Source organism: Antechinus flavipes, chromosome 2, assembly GCF_016432865.1.
Source record: "Antechinus flavipes isolate AdamAnt ecotype Samford, QLD, Australia chromosome 2, AdamAnt_v2, whole genome shotgun sequence".
In the NCBI taxonomy this organism is placed as follows: Eukaryota; Metazoa; Chordata; class Mammalia; order Dasyuromorphia; family Dasyuridae; genus Antechinus; species Antechinus flavipes.
Window position 1 is genome coordinate 268165615 of NC_067399.1, and position 20916 is coordinate 268186530.

Here is a 20916-nt window from a genome sequence, read left to right on the forward strand (position 1 = left end):
GGCAAATGGGCAATTTGTCTAGACCATAGAAAAAGACTTCTCTCTAAAAACTGTCCAAGAACAGAGGTTTCTTTGGAACACTTCAATAAGGAAGAATTCCCTATCTGAAACAGTCCATCCCTCTTAGAGATAGTACTAATCTTTAGGAACTTTATCCTTATACCAAGTCTAAATTTGACCTTTTTGCAATCTATACAAATTGCAGAAAGAGAAAATAAGGAAAAAAGTGGTCACATAATTCCTAGATTTTAGAGCTTAAATTTACAATCAGATCTCCTATTACCAAGTCCAGTGCCCTTTTCACTTTCCTATAATGCTCTTAAAAGGATTTTCTCTAGCAATAGTAGATAATTTTGTATTTCAGAGCTTGCTGTCCAAGGTTAGAAAATATTCTTGAAATGATGCACGTAAATTTTTGTTTTAGAATTGTAATTTGATTAGCCAAGTGCTATGGACTTAGCTTTTTTATTGGGTTTGTAACCCCAAATTCATTTTTCAACAAAGTCTCCTACTGAATGCTATTCCTCAATCTTGATGCAGGACTAGTTGTTTCTTTCTTATCTGGGTAAAGTTAGTATTTCTATAGAATCATTGTCAATACTGACTGTAACAATTTCCAAATACATCATCTAAGTACATAGCTTTATTTGGTCAGCTATAGATATTGCAATACTTCAGGCTCATTTGCAAATACATTGAGATCTATTCATTAATTTTTGGCGCTTGAAGGAACAGTTTTGAGCATTATTTTTTAATTTGAAGTTTTGTTGTCATTCAGTTTCTTTTTCTCCTACTTTTCCCACTTGTGAAATATGGTTATCAGAGGTAGTTTGTTTTAAGAAGTTTCAATGAGAAGAAAAATAGGAGACATTTATAAAGTGTTTTACACTTGAGCTTCACAGTAATTTCCTGAGATTGACACTATTATTATATCCACTTTATAAATGAACAAATCAAGCCCCAGAGCAGTGAAGTGACATGTTCAGAAGGACAGAGCTAATGAGTATTTGAGATGGGAATTAAACCCGTCTTCTTTTCTCCAAATCCTACACCCTATCTGATATACTATTCCACAAGGGTGCTTTTTATTGACAAAAAACTTTCTTTAAATCTAACCTTTCTTTAGAAAACTGCCCACATCCATATGCTTCACATATTGCCCACCTGTAATAAAAAGTTAAATATTTTCTTTTAAGTGGAGATTTTTATATCTTAATTTGTCTGGAAGGAGGCATATGTGTATGCATAGGATCTGTACTTTACCTTTGTTACGCAGGCAATCAGAAGAAGTGGGTCATCATCAAAATCTGGCAATGTGGCTTGTAAACTTGGCAAAATAATCTCATTATAGGCTTTCCTAGCCAGTAATAATATTTTCCCCCAAAAAAGGATCCATGATTAGTACTGGTAGTGTTTTCTTTTTCCACATATGCATCATATCTTGCACTGCATTTAGAATTATGTTGACTGTCTGCTAAACATTCTTCCTTTTCTTCTACAGCCTCCAAGTCCATTATAAATAGTATGCTGCGGGACCCTTCTCAGATTCCAGATGGAGTTCTAGCAAATCAGGTCTATCAGGTATTAATCACAGCTGTCTATTCTCAGTGGCGATGCTGTTATCTGCCTAGCAGAGTAAAGGATTTTAAACCTCATTTAATTACTGTCATCATAAACTATCACTGAGGTCAGGGTGCACCATAAATGGCAAGGCAATATTTGCGAGAAGAGCATTTCAGTTTTTAATAGCTTTGCTTTTATAGTGAATAAAAAGCATGCAATTTTTGTTTTCTGTGATTAAATCAGGAAAAAAAACAGCTCCTTGATAGTGTTACTTCTTCCTTCTTCTTTCTTTTTCTTCTTCTTCTTCCTCCCTCTCTCTCTCTCTCTCTCTCTCTCTCCCTCTTTCTCTCTTACTCTTTTTAAAGAAAACTACTGTTTTTGAGCCACTGTTTGCCTGTAATAGTATGTACTATTGTCCAACATCATTCCTCTTTTCTTATTTATTGGCAGTGTATCGTGAATGACTGCTGTTATGGACCACTGGTAGGCTGCATCAAACAGTATCCTTTCCCATAAACTGTTAGGTGCACAATCGGCAAGCTCAGGCTCCACAGAGGAGATGTCTCGCTTTAACCTGACATAAAGTTCTGCTTCACAAAACACATTTCCTCCTCTTCTGTTGTACATTCAATCAAGGGGAGGGTCACAGCGGACCTCTCTTTCTCTCTCCTTCTGCTTAAGAAAAACCCAAGAGGCCAGTGGGAGGTGTCAGTCCAGCAGTTAGACATTCACACACTTATTTGAAACTGTTTGGCTTCTGATGAGATAAAAGGTACAGAACCATTAGGTAGGTAACCTACTGTCCTGAATTGTATTTGACTGTTTCCAAGGAATTTTTTTTTTAATGTAATAAAGTTCCATTTAAAATGGTTGAAATAGGATCAGATTCATTGAAATAACTTTCTAGCCTAAGGTTAAAGGTGATGGATTCAATTAAGATATCAGGGACTACCACCTTTTAAAGCAAAGATGAGTCTTATTGGTTAAATGGCTGATTAAAATCTGGAAATAACATTTAGAGTTCTTCAAATTTTCATTTTCCTTCTCCTTTCCCACCCTGAAAAGAATTTTAATCAATGAGATAATTCCTATATATTGTTATAGAAAAGAATCACTAATTATGAGTCAAAGATGATAAAATGATTTAAAAAGTTAATTTTATTGAATAAAAATGCATTTAAACTTTATTAAATATTATTATGACAGATGATAAACTCCAGTAATTATTTTGAAAACATTTTCATTTTCAGGCTTCTTTCTAGGAATAGAATAGGGGAAAGGTTAAGAAAAAGGGTGATCTAAAACTCAACATTGCAGATACAACATAGTCTTAGAGTTGCCACTAAAGTAGTTGAAGTGACTTGCCCATCATTACACAGCTAATATGTGTCAGAAAGAGAACTTGAGTTCAGGTCTTTCTGATTCCATGGTACATGAGGTAATAATGCCTTTTTAAAAAATATTAAAGCCTAACAGATATTGAAGTCATTAGCCTAAACTTTTGTGTTTACTTTAATTTCCAGATGCTTATATTTCCCCTCTACATGTTTTTGATCATTATAGATGAGACTAAAAATAAGTCACATGACCAAAAACCAGAGTGTCATTAATAGTTTGTTAGGAGACATTCCGTTAGAAGCCTTTCATCAGTCTCATCAACGCAAAGCAGCCTCTTCCTTCTCCCCACCCTGCACCCTTAGGAAACTACAACAGTGTTTAGATGTGTAATTTCATAATAAATATTTATTATTCTGTAGATACTTCTGCTTGAAAGAATTCATTCTTTTTCTCTATCAAATGTAAACTCAGTTTTGATTTTTTTTTCTTTAATGGAGTGCTCTAAGATATTCAATGCTTGTTATGTTGAGTTGTGTAATTACATGTAACCAAAGTCTGTTCTTCCAAATCTTTTGAGAATTAATAAAAACACAGAACTAGCCTCAACACATCTTTCCATTAAACCAAAGAGAGATGACATCTTTATCCCTATCATCAAATTAATGAGAGTGCTGGAAATCTTACAAGTTTGCCAACCTCATGTTCAGCACATTTGTATTACAACTAATGTTGTCTCAGAGTATCTGGTGCTGAATTAGATGTTAATTTTAAAGCACATAAAATAGTTAAAAATCAATTTAAAGTTAAGGTTTTAAAAGCATAATGTCTTCTGAAGGATTGCATATTGATTTTAAATATAACTCTCTAATTATAAATGCATGGACTAAAGTATGAAGTCAACCTCTTTGTAAATGCCAGGAGGCTATTTTTCAGTAATAGTTCAGATGCTTACGGGAAACTAGATTGCTGTACTGCTGGAGTAGAAAATGGCTTGTGAGGTTATTTACAAGTTTTGCCCCATGGTCACTGCCATACATCAATAATAGGTATTATTATAGACTAAGTCTAAGTGTTTCTGCTTATGGTGCATTATAAATTCTGTTTGCAGTATTTTCCTTACATTTTTGCTATCATTCAATTTCCCTTTTTGGCTCTGTTATTGCCATCAGAGTTTAATGTAGGACATGATTTCAATTGATAAAGACAATGATAGATCTATGTAAATGGATTTCACTAGATTATGTTTTTTGTAGTTCTATGATGACTGTTGCTAGCAAAATTACTGGTTTTTATAAGCTTTATTTTCCAGTTCTTGCACTTTATGTAAATTTATTGTGAGTAAAACATCATAAAAGAATAGACTTTTCTCCAAAGTTTAAATTAGCCATTATTTTTTAGCATTCTAAATATGATAGAATGGATATTACACTCTAGAATTTTCTTTTTGCATGAAGACATTGTAGATTTGGTGTGGGGGGGTAGTTTTCTATTCTTGAGGCAGCATGGAATAATGCATAGAGGACTGACCTCCATATACTCAAGAATTAAGAAGATTGGGATTCAAGTTTAGACTCTGAATTATCCTTGCTATGTGATCATAGGCAAATCACTGAACAGTGTATTTGATGCCCGCGGCAACACTTACATGGTATAAATTAGAGATGGCTTGACAATCTTGTGGATAGAAGGAGTTTCCATGCCAGAACACTCTACACAGACATAATTGCGCACCTCCTCCCCTAAAACAAATACAACTTTCACTTCTGATATGGGTAAGTCACTTGGTCTTACTAAACCTCAGTTTTCTTATCTATAAAATGGAAACTGGCGAGGGAAAGAAGAAAAATAATAAGTAGATTAGGTGGCATCTAAGATCTTTTCCAGCTATATTACTCAATAATCTTGCATCAGTGACCCTGATTGATCAACGGCAAACACAGAATATGAGATTTTCATTAAATAGTTTATTTTACTCTGACTAAAATAACTATTTTCTCATGACAGTAAACATGTAATTCATATGCCATTCTCTTAGTTCTGTGATATTTACATCGCTCATGTTCAGCAAACTACAACAGTTCACAAGATGGAAAAGCACACATTTATTCAACGTGAAAGGTATAAAGCCTTTTTATTCCATTACAAAAATGTTACAGCCATAATTTTCTATATAGAATAAAAGGATAAATTGATTATTTGCTAAGAGGAAAATGAGAACAAAAAGGAAGTATCAATTGTTATTACACTTTCTTCTATTTCCCCCTCTTCCCACCCTTTATCTTGTCTTCTTTTTATTCCACTTTCTGCAGATGTAGAGTGAAAAGGAAACTCAGTACTTCAGCTTTCCAAAGTAACTTCTAGATGCAGTGTGAGGGGAAAGATAATAATGCCGGAAGCTTAAAATGCTGTGGGTTTCATTTCTGTACCATCAGTAACCTCAGTTTCATGATTCAACATTTTGGATGTAAATAATTTACAGCCATAAAAGTGAGAGCATATTTTATATGGGATAGAAGTAAATAATTTAGGTCTCAAATATGGGATGCCCCTAGTAATCAGATATTCTTGAGTGGTATTAATCAAATTATTTCAATGAATTCTATAAAAACATGACAATTTTATAATTTTTTTTTAAAGGAAGTCTTGGGGAAGATATTTCTAGTAGAAATTAAAGGTGAGAGACTATACATGTCAGGGAACTCAAAGAAAGAAACGAAAACATCAAAGGAGGTAATAATCTCTATAATATTTTACAACTTTCTCGGAGAAGTAGCATAAGTGTCAATATCCTATATATATTTTAAAATGATAAAAATTTAATGTTTCACACTTTACAAAGTCTTTTCCTCAGTATAATCCTCTGAGGTTATCGTGCACCCCCCAAATTTTGTAAATCCTAAGATCAGAGAAGTTATATGACTTGCCTATTATGTGAAGGTTAAAGAGGGAGCCAATAGAGACTACAACTTATCCAGACTTTGGACTCCAAGTTCAGGGCTCTGATTTATACTTGTTAATGAAGAACAAAGAATCCTGTATTTACTATTCACAAATAACCTCCATGTTGGGGTTTTTTTGTTGTTTTTTTTAATCAAAATTGAAGTCTTTAAAGGTATATAACCAGGCTCAAAGAATCATAGTAAACCATAGAGTAAATTATGATGCAGGGCAGTCCAACACTATCGATGTGAAATGAGGAATTTAAGAAATTATCTGGAAAATTGATAATACTATGATTTTAATTGAACTAGCTAAGAAATTAGGGAAGAGGAAGTGTAATGCAACATAGCTGAAAGAGTCCCTCAACCTAGTAACATGGAACTTGGATTTAATTTCCAGCTTTGACAATTTCTAGTTTCCTGGCACTGAGAAAATGACCTTACTGTCTTTAAACCTAAATCTTCTCCAGTGGAATGGAAATATTAATGCTTCTACCAACCTATCCCATAGGGTTGTTGAGAATAAAACCTTGTCTAAATTTTAAAGTTCTATATAAATGTAAGCTCTTTTGTTTTTCTCTCCTTATATGTCTGAATTTATATAATAATAGCCCCTTTATACAGAGGTTGGGTTTCTAAGGCAACTTCAGCCAACATAACTAAAAATCTGGAAGCAGAAAAGATCACAGAGAACCTGAAATAGCTCTTCTAGAATTGCTGTGTTAAATCTAATCCATTAGCTTCTCACTCAGATTTTTATTGACCATTGTTTATTATAATGTTTATTATTTATATTATTATTTAAATATAATTTTTAATAAGCTTAGTCATTTTACTTCTTAAAAGTTGACTAAAAATGGTACTCTAAAAGTAGGGTGGAAGATGATTTTAGTCAACAGGTGCTGTGATTGTTGTTGCTTTTACTATGACTGTACCTGATAGCAAGGGAGGAGACAGAAAAATTCAAAAAGAGATAAAGAACTGCTCTCTGCATTTCATTGCAAAGATGGATGTTATAGTGATGACCCTGAATCACCAAGAAAAAAGGTTATCTTTATATCATTTTAAATTATATGTAATATGTGTACATATGGTTTTAAAGTTATTTATTCTTAAAGAAAGGTAGCATAACATTGTGAATGGAAAAACTGGAATTAGAGCCAGAAAGAACTACCCTAAGTTCATTTGAATGTATGAACTTCAGTTTCTTGGACAATTTTATTCCTAAACTATAGTGGGTGAATAGGGGAAAACACTATTTCACTCTGTTGGATGGTGCTGGTATTTGTGTTGGTACCATTTTATTTTAACCTTGTTACCCACTTTAACTAAAGCTATCTAGTGCCATTGGGCATGAACATGAAGTCCTGCTAAGAGATTTGCTTCTAGAGAGAAACTTGTCCTTCCTAGGTAAGTACTAATAACCAAACATACCTTCTTTAGCTTCACATATCTTAGTGAATCTTTAAAAAACACACACACACACACACACACATACACACATACACACATGTCTCAAATTACACTATATTATGTACTAAAGGAAGAGTAAAGAATGATTGATGGTGTGCATGTTATCTTTTATTGATTTAGAACTGAGCAGGAACTCAGTTACCTAATCCTCTCTCTATATATACAGCACATGCAGAGGCTTGCAATTAATATTTTATAGAATAAGTATCTGAAAAAATGCTTTAATATCTGTTGCAGTATTACTTTTGGTGTCATGAGATATAACTATAATCTAGGCCTTATGAGAGTTAGAAGGGAATTGAAGAAATAGTATCCATAAAATGTTTTATATATTAAAAATAATTGGCTAGAAAAATTCACATTAAGATATATTTTTTCAGATTTTTAATTATCATCTAGAATATTTTAGGATTTTTTTTTTGTTTGAAAGTAAAAGAAGCATTAAGCTGTTTTGTATTGATTTTTAAAAAATATTATTCTTATTTCAGATTCAAATGGAATAGAATAAATGATGGGTGTTTGTGTATTTAGAAACATTTGCCAAATATTTTTCCTTTGGATATTTGTACAGTTTCAGAAGCTAACTCCCATTTAAATAAAAGTTATGTGATAGCTTTTATATAGAGAACTGGAAAAAATATCAACTAATTAAGAACAATTTGAATTTCTTAAAGGAAAATGGTAAATGACCACTCTTGATATCAGGTGTCAAGGGAAAGAGAGAGTCTCTGTTTAAATCCTAAACACAATATTACATAATTATTTCTATCTATTTCATTTAGATGTTAGATATTATAGCCTTAAGAGGAAATCAAAGTACTTTGGATTATATTGGCTTTGTATCAAGTAGACAAAGAATTGGTGAAGAAAAATCAAATATAGAACAATTATTAATGGTCCAATGCCAAGTTGAGAAAAGGTCCTGCAGGGGGCCTTTTTGGATTCAATTCTCAATATTTTTATTAATGAGTTGGATAAAGGAGTTAAGAATGTTATCAGATTACAGATGATTTGAAGCTGGAAGGCATTTTAGACATAATAGTTTGACTGGGATTAAAATATACTGTGATGTTGATAAATTAGAGAAATAGTCTCAAGTCATTGCAATAAATTTCAATACATAAAAGCAATTTATAGACTGGCAGAGTCTATGGATCTGAGGCATTAGACCCAACTCATTTCTCCAGAGCAACTAAATGACATAATGGATAGACTGCTGGATTTGAAGTCAAAAAGATTAGAATTCAAATCCTGCCCTAGTCACTTTAGCTGCTCTCATCACTTATTATGTGATCCCTTAGGTTAGTAATTTAATATCTCTCAGTCTACTTCTCCATATATAAAATAGAGATCGGTAGATAAAATGGACATCTACTACTTGGGAATTGTATTTTGGGTTATGTTCATCAGAATAAATCAGTTCAAAGCTCTTGCATTCCTGGAGTTTCAGGAATTATCTCAGAAAGTATCCTAAGTTAAACAATACTTAGTGAGCCATAAATAAAATGAGATATTGCTAAAAGTTCCTGCTCTATGGCTTTTTCAGATGAGGATCAGGTAGGAAATGGAATATTGAAATTAGAAAATGGATTGAATTACAGTTAGAAAGAGAAGTGACAAGGATATAGTCACTATCAGGCAGTCATTAATAATTAATGATAGACTTGGAATCAGGAAGACCTGAGTTCTAATTTTGCCTCAAACCCTTAAGAAGCTGCAGGATATTGGGCCAAAAGTCATTTAACCTCTCTTAGCCTTAGTTTGTTCATCTGCAAAATGAAGTTTATAGTAATATAATCTACCTCACTCAGTTGCTGTGATATTCAAATAACACAACATAGCTATAACAAAGGACTTTGAAAACTTTAAGGCACTCTTATAAATGTTGGGTATTATTACATCACCCCCAAACACCTACACATCCCTAATTTTTTGGCCCTAGCACTTTTGTTATAGTCATCCTATCACTCTATCATCTCTTAAAATAAAAGATAGCACTTTTACATAGAAATTTTTCAAAGGACTCTAAATACATCTTCTCATTTGCTTCTCATAACCCCAAGTAATAGGTGCTATTACTATCTCCATTTTACAAATGGAGAAGTAGACTAAGAGATATTATATGACTAATCTAAAGGATCACTTAATAATGATGAGGGCAGCTAAGTGACTAGAGCAGCATTTGAATTCTAGTCCTTTTGACTTCAAATCTAACACTCTATCCATTATATCACTTAGTTGCTCTAGAGAAATGAAATGGGTCTAATGCCTCAGCTCCAGAGCCTGTCTCCTAGGCTGTGTACTAATTTCTTTCCATAGTCACCAACATAGAACTAGGAGCTCTCATCAGGTAGGTATACAAGGAAAATAGTTCTAGTTCTAACCTTGCTCCAGAACTCATTTGTATCTCTTGAATAGAGAGTGTTCTATTTATGGACTACCGAGTGCTATAAATAAGGCTGTAAAGGAGCCATCCTGGAGATTTAAAACCAACTTTGAGAACAGTCAAAGCATCTGAAATTCCACCTGTAGCTCACTGACATGAATATTTCTAGGGGCCCTGAAAAGATCTCTTTGATCTTCATCAAGATAGTGGGCCAGGAATAAAAAAAAAAGCTGAGATTTCCAAAGCATAATAATGATCTTTGAGAAAAACATACATGTTGGGTCTTTATGTTATTGATGTTCCAGCTTATCTATAAATTGCTTTACTTAGAGGTGAGACTTCATAAATTCTCATGTATATTTGCTGTGCATTTTTTCAGTAAGTCATTAAACCCTTCCATCAATGTTCCCTCACTTTTATCCATGTTCCTTGTCCTCTTTTTCTAGCAGAAGGGAAAATGAAAAAAAAAATTGTGATTCCAAATGTTTGGTTAATATAGGTTGTACGTATATCTACTCCAGAGTAGGAATGATGCTTTACAGAGCACACTCAATAAAAGATATATATGGGGATCAAGCTAAAACAGCATGGTAGAAAATAAAAAAACTGAAGTGCTAATAAAGATTTAACAGGATTTGAGGTAAAAGGGTATTGCAGGGAAACAGAATGAGAAGTGGACAATTGAGAGTCAGTGTTTTATCCCTCCCCATTTGTTCTTCTGGATTCATTTAATGTACTTTTAAACCATTAGCTCTTAACAAAAATAACCCCCAAAAAGTAAAAACAAAAAAGCCTCCATTCTTTTACCTCTAATGCCATTGTCCAAGACAGAATAAGGTAAATGCCTAGCATTTGAACCTGGGAAAATTTTAGAAATAATAACTTGACTGAATTTAAAGGATTCTGTATTGCTTAAGTACTAGTTTTACCACAGGAGGATCTGGGTTCAGGTTCTACCTTTATCCCTTTGAAGCTATGTGGCCATAAGTTATATATTATTGTTATTATTATTATTATTATTGCAAGTGCTTAAGTTCAAATCTATTTTTGATGTGACAGCAATCAAATATTATTATTATTGTTAGATTTTGTTATTAATGTGGTAGTAATCTTGCTTTCCTAAAAGAGATTATAATATATTTTAGGTGATGTCTAGCACCTATAATAAGTTTTTAAAATACAAATATATTCATTCTAGAGAGTGAGATGGTAAAGAGACCACAGAGATAGATACACAGATAAATAGACAAAGAATACATACAAATAGTATGAATATTTCCCTGCTTCTAGAGAAAAACACTTTTTTGAGTTTTTTCCTTTTATAAGAATATAATGAAAAATTTTCCGAAGTAAATTAACAAAATCTGTTTCTAGGAGGGTATTCAAAGCCAGCTCTAGATGTGTATAGAAGTAGATTGGTCCATACTTTATGCACACCTTTGGGAACCAACCATAGGACATCTAGTTATTGTGAGGATAGGACGATACAGAAAACTGGGAGAAGAGGAGATAGAATGAGTCATGTTGATTCAGGATTAGCTAATTTAAAGTATAATTCTTTTTCATTTTTATTTTTTTTAGTACTCATTCAACAATCTGTAATATGGAAACTAGACTTAATTATTTTATTGAATCATGCCTAAAGATGATAACCTTTACTTAACCTTAAAAATCAATTAACTATAAGAAGTTTGACTGTGCCCTTTTGTTCCTATATTTAGTAATAGTAAAGCTAGGTACCTCATCAGTATGTAAAGAAGGTGGTTAATTTATTCTATGCATTTTAAATATTTTACTATAGTACTGAATTAACACGTGTTTACTTAAGATTAAAACATGAAAATGCAGTGCCTAGTATGAAATATTGTTATGGTGTAGTCATCCTTTCAGCTTACAAATGCCCCTTCACAATGATTAATTGAGCCTAAAGTACTATGCCAGGCAAATTTAGATAGTACATCATTTAAAATCAAATGGTAAAATACTGATAAATAAGTAGACACTTGAGTCTGATCTTTCTTATTTACACATGTACACTCTGAATCCTATAATAAAGCTGCACCCAAACATGTTTGTTTTCCTTCAGATTTTTTTGTGATCAGACATAAAAAGCCTCACTTGAAGTTTTTAATCCCAAGTGATTTCCAGTGATGAAGATCCCATCCATTTATTAGTTATGGTTTATGCACTAGCCTTTCACATAGTAAGAATCATCACTTTTCCCATACGGTTTTAGTCCTTTCCTTAACTATCAATACAGTCTATCTTATCACTGACCTTTCCGATGTAATATTCATTTTTTTTCTTTTTTGTCATCAAATTTTTTTTAAAATCTGCTTTCTCCCATTTTTAGAAGGACAGTATTTTCTGACCTAATTTTGGCTAAATTTCAATAAATAATTATTTTGCCAACGATTTTTACCATTGTTCAAGAAAGGACATCACATTTTCAAGGGGGGAAAATCATAGTTTAATTGAATGGGTTAATAAATATTGGTAACTTTTCTGCTTGTCTTTCTTAGCAACATAGCTGATTTGAATTTTACCTTTTAAAATGGAATCTGGTATTCTAGCACATTTAAAATCCCATGGGAACTAAAAGACTTTAGTTATTTGTGAAAGTAAATGAGTTTAAAAGAAAAGTTCTTTGAGCTCCTTGGAGGAAAGGAAATCTATAAATCTGTGACAGTTATTATGCACCTATTTTTAAGCAAACCATTATATCCAAGCAATTAGGTCAAATGTTAACAGTCAACAATTCCCCTTCACACTTGAATTAATATCTGTGAGTCATACAGTATGATTTTTCTAGGAGTGTTGATAGAATTGTGTTAACCCAGTTAGATTTTCTCACCAAGTTCCCCTCCTTTGTGACCAAATGACATGGGTTTTCAAGATGGTCTCATTCTAATTATATTCTAACAATCTGAGCTAACTAGTTACAAACTGACCAGGTATAATGTCAGGGGATGATTAATCTAGATGTGCTTGCCTGCCAGTTATCCAGAGTTCATTTTGCCAGTAATGTGAAGAATCTTGAGTCTACCACTGAATTTATATAACATCTTTGCTCTGAGGCAAATAAGATTCTTCACATACTTTTCCATTGACCATTAGGTATTGTGGTCCTCCTCATAGGACCCATATGAAATAGTTAAACACAGCAATAATCCATACCACTTCCAGCCTGTAGATGTGGAAAATATGTTTTGTTCTCCCAATGGAAATTATAATAATTTATATACTAAATGAATAATGAGACTGTTTCCTGGGCTTTCTTCTCTTTGGTTTGTGGGAGTTTTGGACAAGAAAGCAAAGACGAAAGGACCTGAGAAATAGGAACAGGACAAGAGTGCATTTATGGCTGGAGAAAATGAAAAAAGAAAAAGACATTTCTGCCAAAGACAAAGAAGATAAGCCATTGCTCTTCCCTTACCTTCCATGAATTGGCAGACTTCCAGGTGGGAAAAGCTTTCATTAGGTAGCACCAAGGCTAGGAGCTGGTACATATTCTTGTTAAGTTTGGCTGCCTTAATAAGGGTGTGCTAGAAAAAAAAAATTTTTTTCTTCCCCTTTCCAATGAATGTTGCCCTGTTGGGAGCAGCTGACAATTACTTTGAGTGACACCTTAGAAGCATTTGCTTTATCTTCATCCCCCCCAACCCCCCATGTTTGGTCATGCCTTATGTCAAACCAGCATATTTTACACGGGTCCTTTTCCAGCTCTCATGTAAATACTCTCCGGGATTCCAGGAGGGTATAATATATAAAACTGAATAGGCTTAGTGAAGGATGTCCCTTGCTGTAAGAAATTAGGATCTTTGTTTCCTAAGAGTTCATCTGTTCCTGCTGCTTTATTCCCCACCTGAAGCAACAATCCTCTGCTGGGGAAGTGATTATGATGTGACAAACAGAGGATTATGACTTCAGGTGAAGAATAGGCAGCAGGAGCAGATGAGATTTAGAATACAAAGATCCTGTTTACATGCAGATGTTAGCAGTAGAGAACGAGAGACTAGAAATAAAACATATGATTATATAGGCTGAAGTGAATTGAGAAAGATGGTTATTCCATGAGGCATTAGCTGTTATTTAAATTCTACCCTTTCTGAAGGTTAAAAATAAGATGTGATTCTCATCGCAATTATTGTAGTATTCTTTTTAAAAATGGGCCAATTCTCCTCCTTCCCAAGGGAGCAGGAATATCAAGGGATGGTGGTAATGATACTTATGTATGCCTTCTTCTTGAGACCCAAAAAGATGTAGGTAATTGATGGCTTGGGCATCCTGACCCAGACTAGGTGCTACAGAGATTTAAAGAGAATACAATATCATCTTTCTAGTCACTCCCTTGATTTGTTGTCTTCCAAATTGCTGTTGCTCCTGCTTCTACATTCCTCCACCAGCAGCCCAGAGCCCTCCATCAGCAGGAGCAATATAAACTAGCTATGTGATCCCTATCACTCTGATACTGATAAGTCTAGGGCTAAAAAGGATTGTAGAGGTCATTAAGTCCAACCACCTTGTTTTACATATGAAGAAACTGAGGCTCAAAAAAATTAAATTATTTGTCTAGGACCACATATAGATAGTAAATGTCAGAATTAGAATTTGAACCCAAGTTCTCAAACTCCAAATTAATTAATTTTCCATTGGACAATCATTATTGACAACAGTCTGGAGACTATTATCCTTAATTTGTTAGTTCTTGAGTAACATGCTACTAAGAAAAGCAGTAATACCAGTAGAAGGTTTCCTAAGTTGAAGGGCATAGTAAATTTTATTACATTTTTGTTTCTTAATGGATTTCTCTTCAGAAATTACAATGAATTTGCAATGTTATTAACAATACATAGGGTTTTGTGTGTGTGTGTATGCTGTCATATTTATTTAATCACCAGTTTCATAGGGCTGATAGTACTTCAGAATTATTTTAATTTATAACTTTGTTACTGGGGTGGAATATTTTTTCAAGATTTCATTTTTTAAAAAATTCATGTCTACAGTTTTATGAGTTGTCCATATGCATCTCCTCTTTCCTATACTAGAATTCTGTTACAGTGGCTTGTTCTATTTGGTTTTATTATGTTAATTTTATTTTACTTTTTTTTTTCAGTCAAGATATATTGATTCCCCCCTCTCCCTTTTTCTACTGCCTTCCTTTTTAGAGGGGAAAAAAGGGAAAAACAAAAGCTTTGTAATAAATGCATAGTTTAGTAAAATAACATCTTTCATTGACCGTGTCCAAAAATGTTTCTTAATTCCTCACTATCAGGACATAGTTAGTATAGTTCACCAACCAATTTTAGGAATTATAGTTGGACATTGCAATGATCATAATTCTTAAGTGTTTCAAATTTGTTTATCTTTACAGTTCTGTTGATATAGTATTCCGTTTCTGCTTATTTCATTATGCATCAGTTCATACAAGTCTTCTCAGGTTTCTCTGAAACCATTTCATTCTTAATAGCACAATAGTATTATATATGTATATATATTATATGTACATATATAGTAATATATACATATATTAAATATACAAATGCATGTTATGTATAATATATATATATAATATCTGTATATACTAGCATAATATACTAGGATTTTTTCAGCCATTCCCCAGTTGATAAGTACCCCTGCTTTAGTTTCTAGTTTGTATGTTTGTTTTGGCCACCACAAAAAAAGAGTATGTGTTTCTATATTTATATGTGTATATGTGAGTATGTATGCATGTAGATCTTTTCCTCTCTATTTGATCTCTTTGGAATATCAACTTAAAAGTGCTGTTGCTTGGTCAAAGATTATGCTCAGCTTAATGATTTTTTGCATACAATTCCAAATTGCTTTCCAGAATGGATATGCTAATTAACTGTTACACCAATTATACATTAAGTTGGCTTTTTTCTTGCAGCCCCTGCAACAACTGCCATCTTCCATTTTTGTTATATTTTTCAATCTGATATGTATGATGTGAAACCTCAGAATTGCTTTAATTTTCATTTCTCTGATTATTAGTATTTTTTCATATGGCTCTTTACAACTGATTTTTTCCCTTGAAAACTGCCTGTTCATATCCTTTGGTCATTTTTCAATTTGTAGTAAATGGCTGTTGTTGCTTTAAATGTGAATCAATTTCTTATATATCTTAGAAATGAGACTTTTATCACATGTGTTTCAAAGATTATTTCCAGTTTTCTAATGTTTTGTCATGGAATTAGGGTGCCTTTATTTTAAATATGCCATTCTAAAAATACCACAAGGCTTGAGGAAAGTTTTGTGGCCAGTAGGTTGTGTGCATGTATGTTATCCCAGGGCCATGCTAACTTAATGTAAATGATCACAAATTAACCAGGGTTGATTTTTGGAAACCTATTCTTTAATATAAATTATAGGTTTTCTGGACACTGGATATTAATTATCCCTATAATTTTATATCCATTCCTGTAAATTCTGTGTCAGGCTTTCATCTGCTACATTCAGCAATGACATTTTGATTTTTTAAGGATGATGCTGTTATTTTCTTTCTTGTACACTTTTATTTTTATATAGTTATAAGTGTCATTCTTGGTCCTGGTCATTTCTTCTTTAATAGCTGCCAATTTAATTACTTTTCTTTTCTTATCTTATCATATTAAAATAGGTTGATTTAACATCTTCACCCTGTTTTTACATTGCTGCCTATCACCATGAGCACTGCTGTTAGTGACCAGCCTGGGTTAAGCTTGGCAATTACACACCTGCAATTTTGTGCTTTTTAATTGGATCACATTGACAAAGGTTGAGTGATCAATCACCCAACATTTATTATACTGGCTACTATGTGCCAGATGCTGAGTAATAACAATATAATAAATGAAATAATCCATACTCACAAAGAATTTACATTCTAATACGTAAGATGACAAGAAGAAACAGAGAGACAGAGACAAATACACACAGAGAGATTATATACATACATAAAGTAGTAAACTCTAACCCTAATCCTAAATCTAATGATATTTTTAACCCTGAGGGTTAGTGAGCACCCTAATAGTAAAGGGAATGAAGAAAGACTTCATGTAGTTTAAGCTGTTTCTTAAAGAAAGAGAGAGAGTCTATAAAATGGAGGTGAAGAGGTCAATGTATTTCAACCACAGCCAGTGGAAAGGTACAGAACTTGGAGATGGAGGAATAAGAGAGAAGACCATTTTTGGCTGGATTACAGAGTACAAAAGGGAAATAATAATAATACACTGAGATTGGAAAGATATGTTGGGCCCAAGTTTGAACACCTTTAAAAAGCTAAACAGAACTGTTTATAGTTCATTCTAGAAGTTATTGTTTTGAACCTAATCTTAATGAAAGGCAACTTGACACAGTGAACAGAAAGTCTCCTTTAGAATCTAGAAATACTTGGGTTCAGGTTCCTCTTCTGACTTATACTGACATTAAAATATTGAAATCAATACCTAGTTCCCCAGGTATTAAGACTATGAATTTCAAAACAGCTTGGAAGAAGCATTGGGAGAGGAAATTCTCTCACCGATGGAATGCCCTATATCTCTCATGTAATAGATTTGGTTAATTAAAAAAAAATCTAATTGTTAATAAGGATTTTAGTATAAGATTAAACTTAAATATAAGACATGATTCTATAATATATTACTAATTTAATAGGCTAGTTTTATGTTATGTTAATAGATATCCACCATAAGTCCTAATTCATTATTGCATTGTTTGGGGTCTCCTAAACCTATGTCAACCATGTGTGATTTACAATAGCTTTTAACCAGCAGAAAAGACTTTGATATGGACTATGAGTCAGTTCAGTGTTCACGATACAACAATACAGTGGGAGTCGGGTAAGACTGAAGCTTATCTAGAGGGCTTTTGAGCCCTAACTAGCCCTGTAGTCTTTGTTAATTCATTTTAGCATACATTTATTAAATGTATAGTTACCATGGACTTGGGTCTGTTTTCTCATCTGCAAAACAAGGTTAAACTAGATGATCTCAAAGTTCCCTTTCTGTTCAAAAATTTGCCTTAGTGATTATGCGAATCTAAGTTTTGCACAAAGAACTGTGAAGTCTACTTTTAGGAAATGTGGAGGTGGAAAGCATGGCCAGTCCAAATGCTTCTAGGATTAAACATTAAAATGGTTTTAGAGGGAACAACAAAGAAATAACTCTAGAATAGAATTCTAGAAGCAAAAAAAAAAAAAAAAAAATTCATTATAATTCATGAAAGGGGGTATTCTTCTATTTTTATAAGTATACAATGTTGACATTTTCCATATATTATAAATCATCTTTGATATACCATTTTACAAGTATTATTTTGAAAAATTGTAAATAAACATTTTCAGATTTAATTTTCATCTTTATGACTTTTTGTTTAATTTGCCATTGTGAACTGAAACTCTTGCGGGTGACCTTCTTTCTTAAAACTAAAGTCTTTTTAAATAGCCATAACCTCCTTCTCCTACCCCTCACCCCCCAAAAAAAATTCTCCAAACCACTGCTTTGTCAATTGTTGTGTCCTTCTTGGAAGTTCTAAGTAGATGTTAACTTATTTCAGATGTGTTTTGTCCTCATGACTCAAAATCAACCCTATACTTAAAAAAAAAGAAAGAAAGAAAGAAAGAAATTGTGTAATTGGTATGTAATTGGTTTGGGTATTTTGGGTATTCTGGGGAGGGGGGTAGGTAATTAAAAAGCCAAAGGAATTTAAGTTTCAAAGTGTTCTTTCCACACATGCAATTTCTATTTTTTCCCCATCCAAAGGTAGTCATGGGATTTTAAAAATAAACCAAGACCTTTATTGTATTTAAAAATTAAACATCAGTTGTGTCTGTGAGTAAAGCTCTATTGATTTTGGTTAAACTGGAGAGAGAATCATTGAAATACATGGATGGAAACGACCTTGAAAGCTTATCTAGTCCATTCCCTTGTCTACAGGCAAGTGTCACCTAAACAATTTCAAAAAGATGGCTTTCTACTGGGATCTTTAGGAACTGACTGTCCCTAAAGATCTTTAACGAACCTTCTCTGGGATGTTGAAATTGTTGTTTTCCTTAATTTGGAAAGAATTGCACAAGAACTTCCCCAGATTAAAAAAGACAGGATATCCCATCCCTTCCACCAACCAGCTCTTCGACCTTGGGCAAATCATTTAACTTCCCTGCACTTCAGTTTCCTCAGTGTTAACAAATATTAGACTTAGAAAATCCCTTAGGTCTCTTCTAACTCTTAAAGTCTGCTGTTACATAAACATTCAGGAAGAGAACATTATTTATTTGCACATGGTAAATGCTAAGTGTGATTTGAATGGAATCAAATTTTTCTCTTTTAAGTTGGAATTTATTTGCATGCTTTATTTGAGTAAATAACACTTGAAAAGTATAGCAAACTTCTTTTACAAGTTGTAACATAGAAAGAAAGGGCCCTCTCTTCCAAATGTGTAATGTGCTCTGAATTAAGTGCCAGGAGATGAAACTGAAAATCTCCGTCCTATTATTGCCATAAAAGTGACTTTGACACACACCTATATTACATTTTACACCTTCTCAATTAACATTGATAGTGGAAAGAAACTTATACTCTTAAAAGTGTAAAGAAACTTATACTTTTAAAAACAATTTTCTAGTAAGGGCAGAGCCAAGATGGCATAGAACAGACAGGACTTTGCCCGAGCTCTTCCTGGCTTCCCTTAGAATCAACATTAGATCAAACTCTCAACAAACTTAAGAGTAATAGAACCCACAAACTTTCAGAGTGTAATAATTTTCTAGCTTAAGATATCTTAGAAGGACTTCAAGAAAGATCTGTTTCAATTGGGCCAAGGCAGTGAGTCCCAGAGTGGAGAGTCCTGGCATGGGGAATCTAGTGTGAGGCCTTTAGCCAAAAGATAGCAGCTTTGGTTATTCTGATTTGGTTCAGAAAGCCATTGGCAAATAGAGAAGGCAAATGGTGAGCCCCCAAACCTCAGCATAATAGGCAAGACTTAGGCACGTCCACCTTTCAGGAGCACTGTTCCCAGAAAAGTGAGAAGCCCCTATCACCTATAGAGGAAATTCTGCACTTTCTCCTGTGCTCTAAGAGCCGATCTCAGCCTTTAAAACTGAGCAAAAAAGCAAAAAGGGCTCTGACCATAGATAGCTACTATGAAAATAAGAAGCAACAGGTCTCAAACTTTGAGGACACCAAAGGCAAAACATCTCCAGATAAAAGTCTCAAAGAGGGATACGAATTGATTGGAGAAAGGAAATGAGAGAGCCTTGCAGGGAGTTTGGAAAAGGGAGCAGAAATTGACTGAAGAAAACAACTTAAAAATTTATGAAATGGAAGAATATATACTGAAAAAAAATTCTTAAAAAATAATGGAATTGGAAGAAGAAAACAACTCCTTGAAAAATAGAATTGGTGAAATTGGAAAAATTGGTGAAAATGGAAAATGGGAAAAAAATCCAATGAAGAAAACAACTCCTTTAAAAGTATAATTGATCAAATGCAGAAGAAAATAATTTGCTAAAAATTAGAATGGAACACATGGAAGTGAATGACGCAATGAAACATCAAGAATCAGTCAAACAAAACCCCCTAAAAATGAAAAAAAATTTAAGAAAATGTAAAATATCTCATTGGGAAAATAACGGACCTGGAAAATAGATCCAGGAGAGATAATCTAAGAAATAATTACTGGGCTACCTGAAAGCCATGATGAAAAAAAGAGCCTGGACAACATTTTTCAAGAAATTCTCAAGGAAAACTGCTCAGATATCGTGGACCTCAGGAGGTAAAATAGCCTTGAAAGGATTCACCAACCATCCCCTAACAGAGACCCCAAAATGAAAACTGCAAGGAACATTGTGTTAAATTCCAGAATTATCAGATGAAGGAAAAAATACTGCAACTGCTAGGGAGAAACAATTTAAATACTGAGGAGCCACAATCAGGATTATACAGAATTTAGCAGCTTCCATTTCAAAGGAAAAAGGGCATGGAATATGATATTCCAAAGGACGAAGGAACTTGGATGACAGTCAACAATTAACTACCCAGTAAAACTAAGCATTATCTTTAAGGGAAAACGACAGACATTCAATGAAATAGGGGATTTTCAAAATTTGGAAAAATTTGGAACACAAGGTTTTGCAAAGGTTAATGATGAAAACTGTCTTTGCATGTATTTTGGGGGAAAATAATGCTATTATAATACCCCAAAAAAGAAAAAGAGGAA

The 20916-nt window shown here is 33.3% G+C and overlaps 1 protein-coding gene across 1 annotated transcript in view; it reads left to right on the forward strand.

Annotated features, from left to right (window-relative positions):
* Window positions 1-20916, forward strand: part of CDIN1 (CDAN1 interacting nuclease 1) — a 264630-nt gene that overhangs the window by 132155 nt on the left and 111559 nt on the right. The window contains exons 6-8 of the mRNA XM_051977033.1: window positions 1502-1581; window positions 2014-2063; window positions 7183-7250. Of these exons, the coding sequence (XP_051832993.1) occupies window positions 1502-1581; window positions 2014-2063; window positions 7183-7250 (198 nt within the window). The remainder of the gene's footprint in view (window positions 1-1501; window positions 1582-2013; window positions 2064-7182; window positions 7251-20916) is intronic.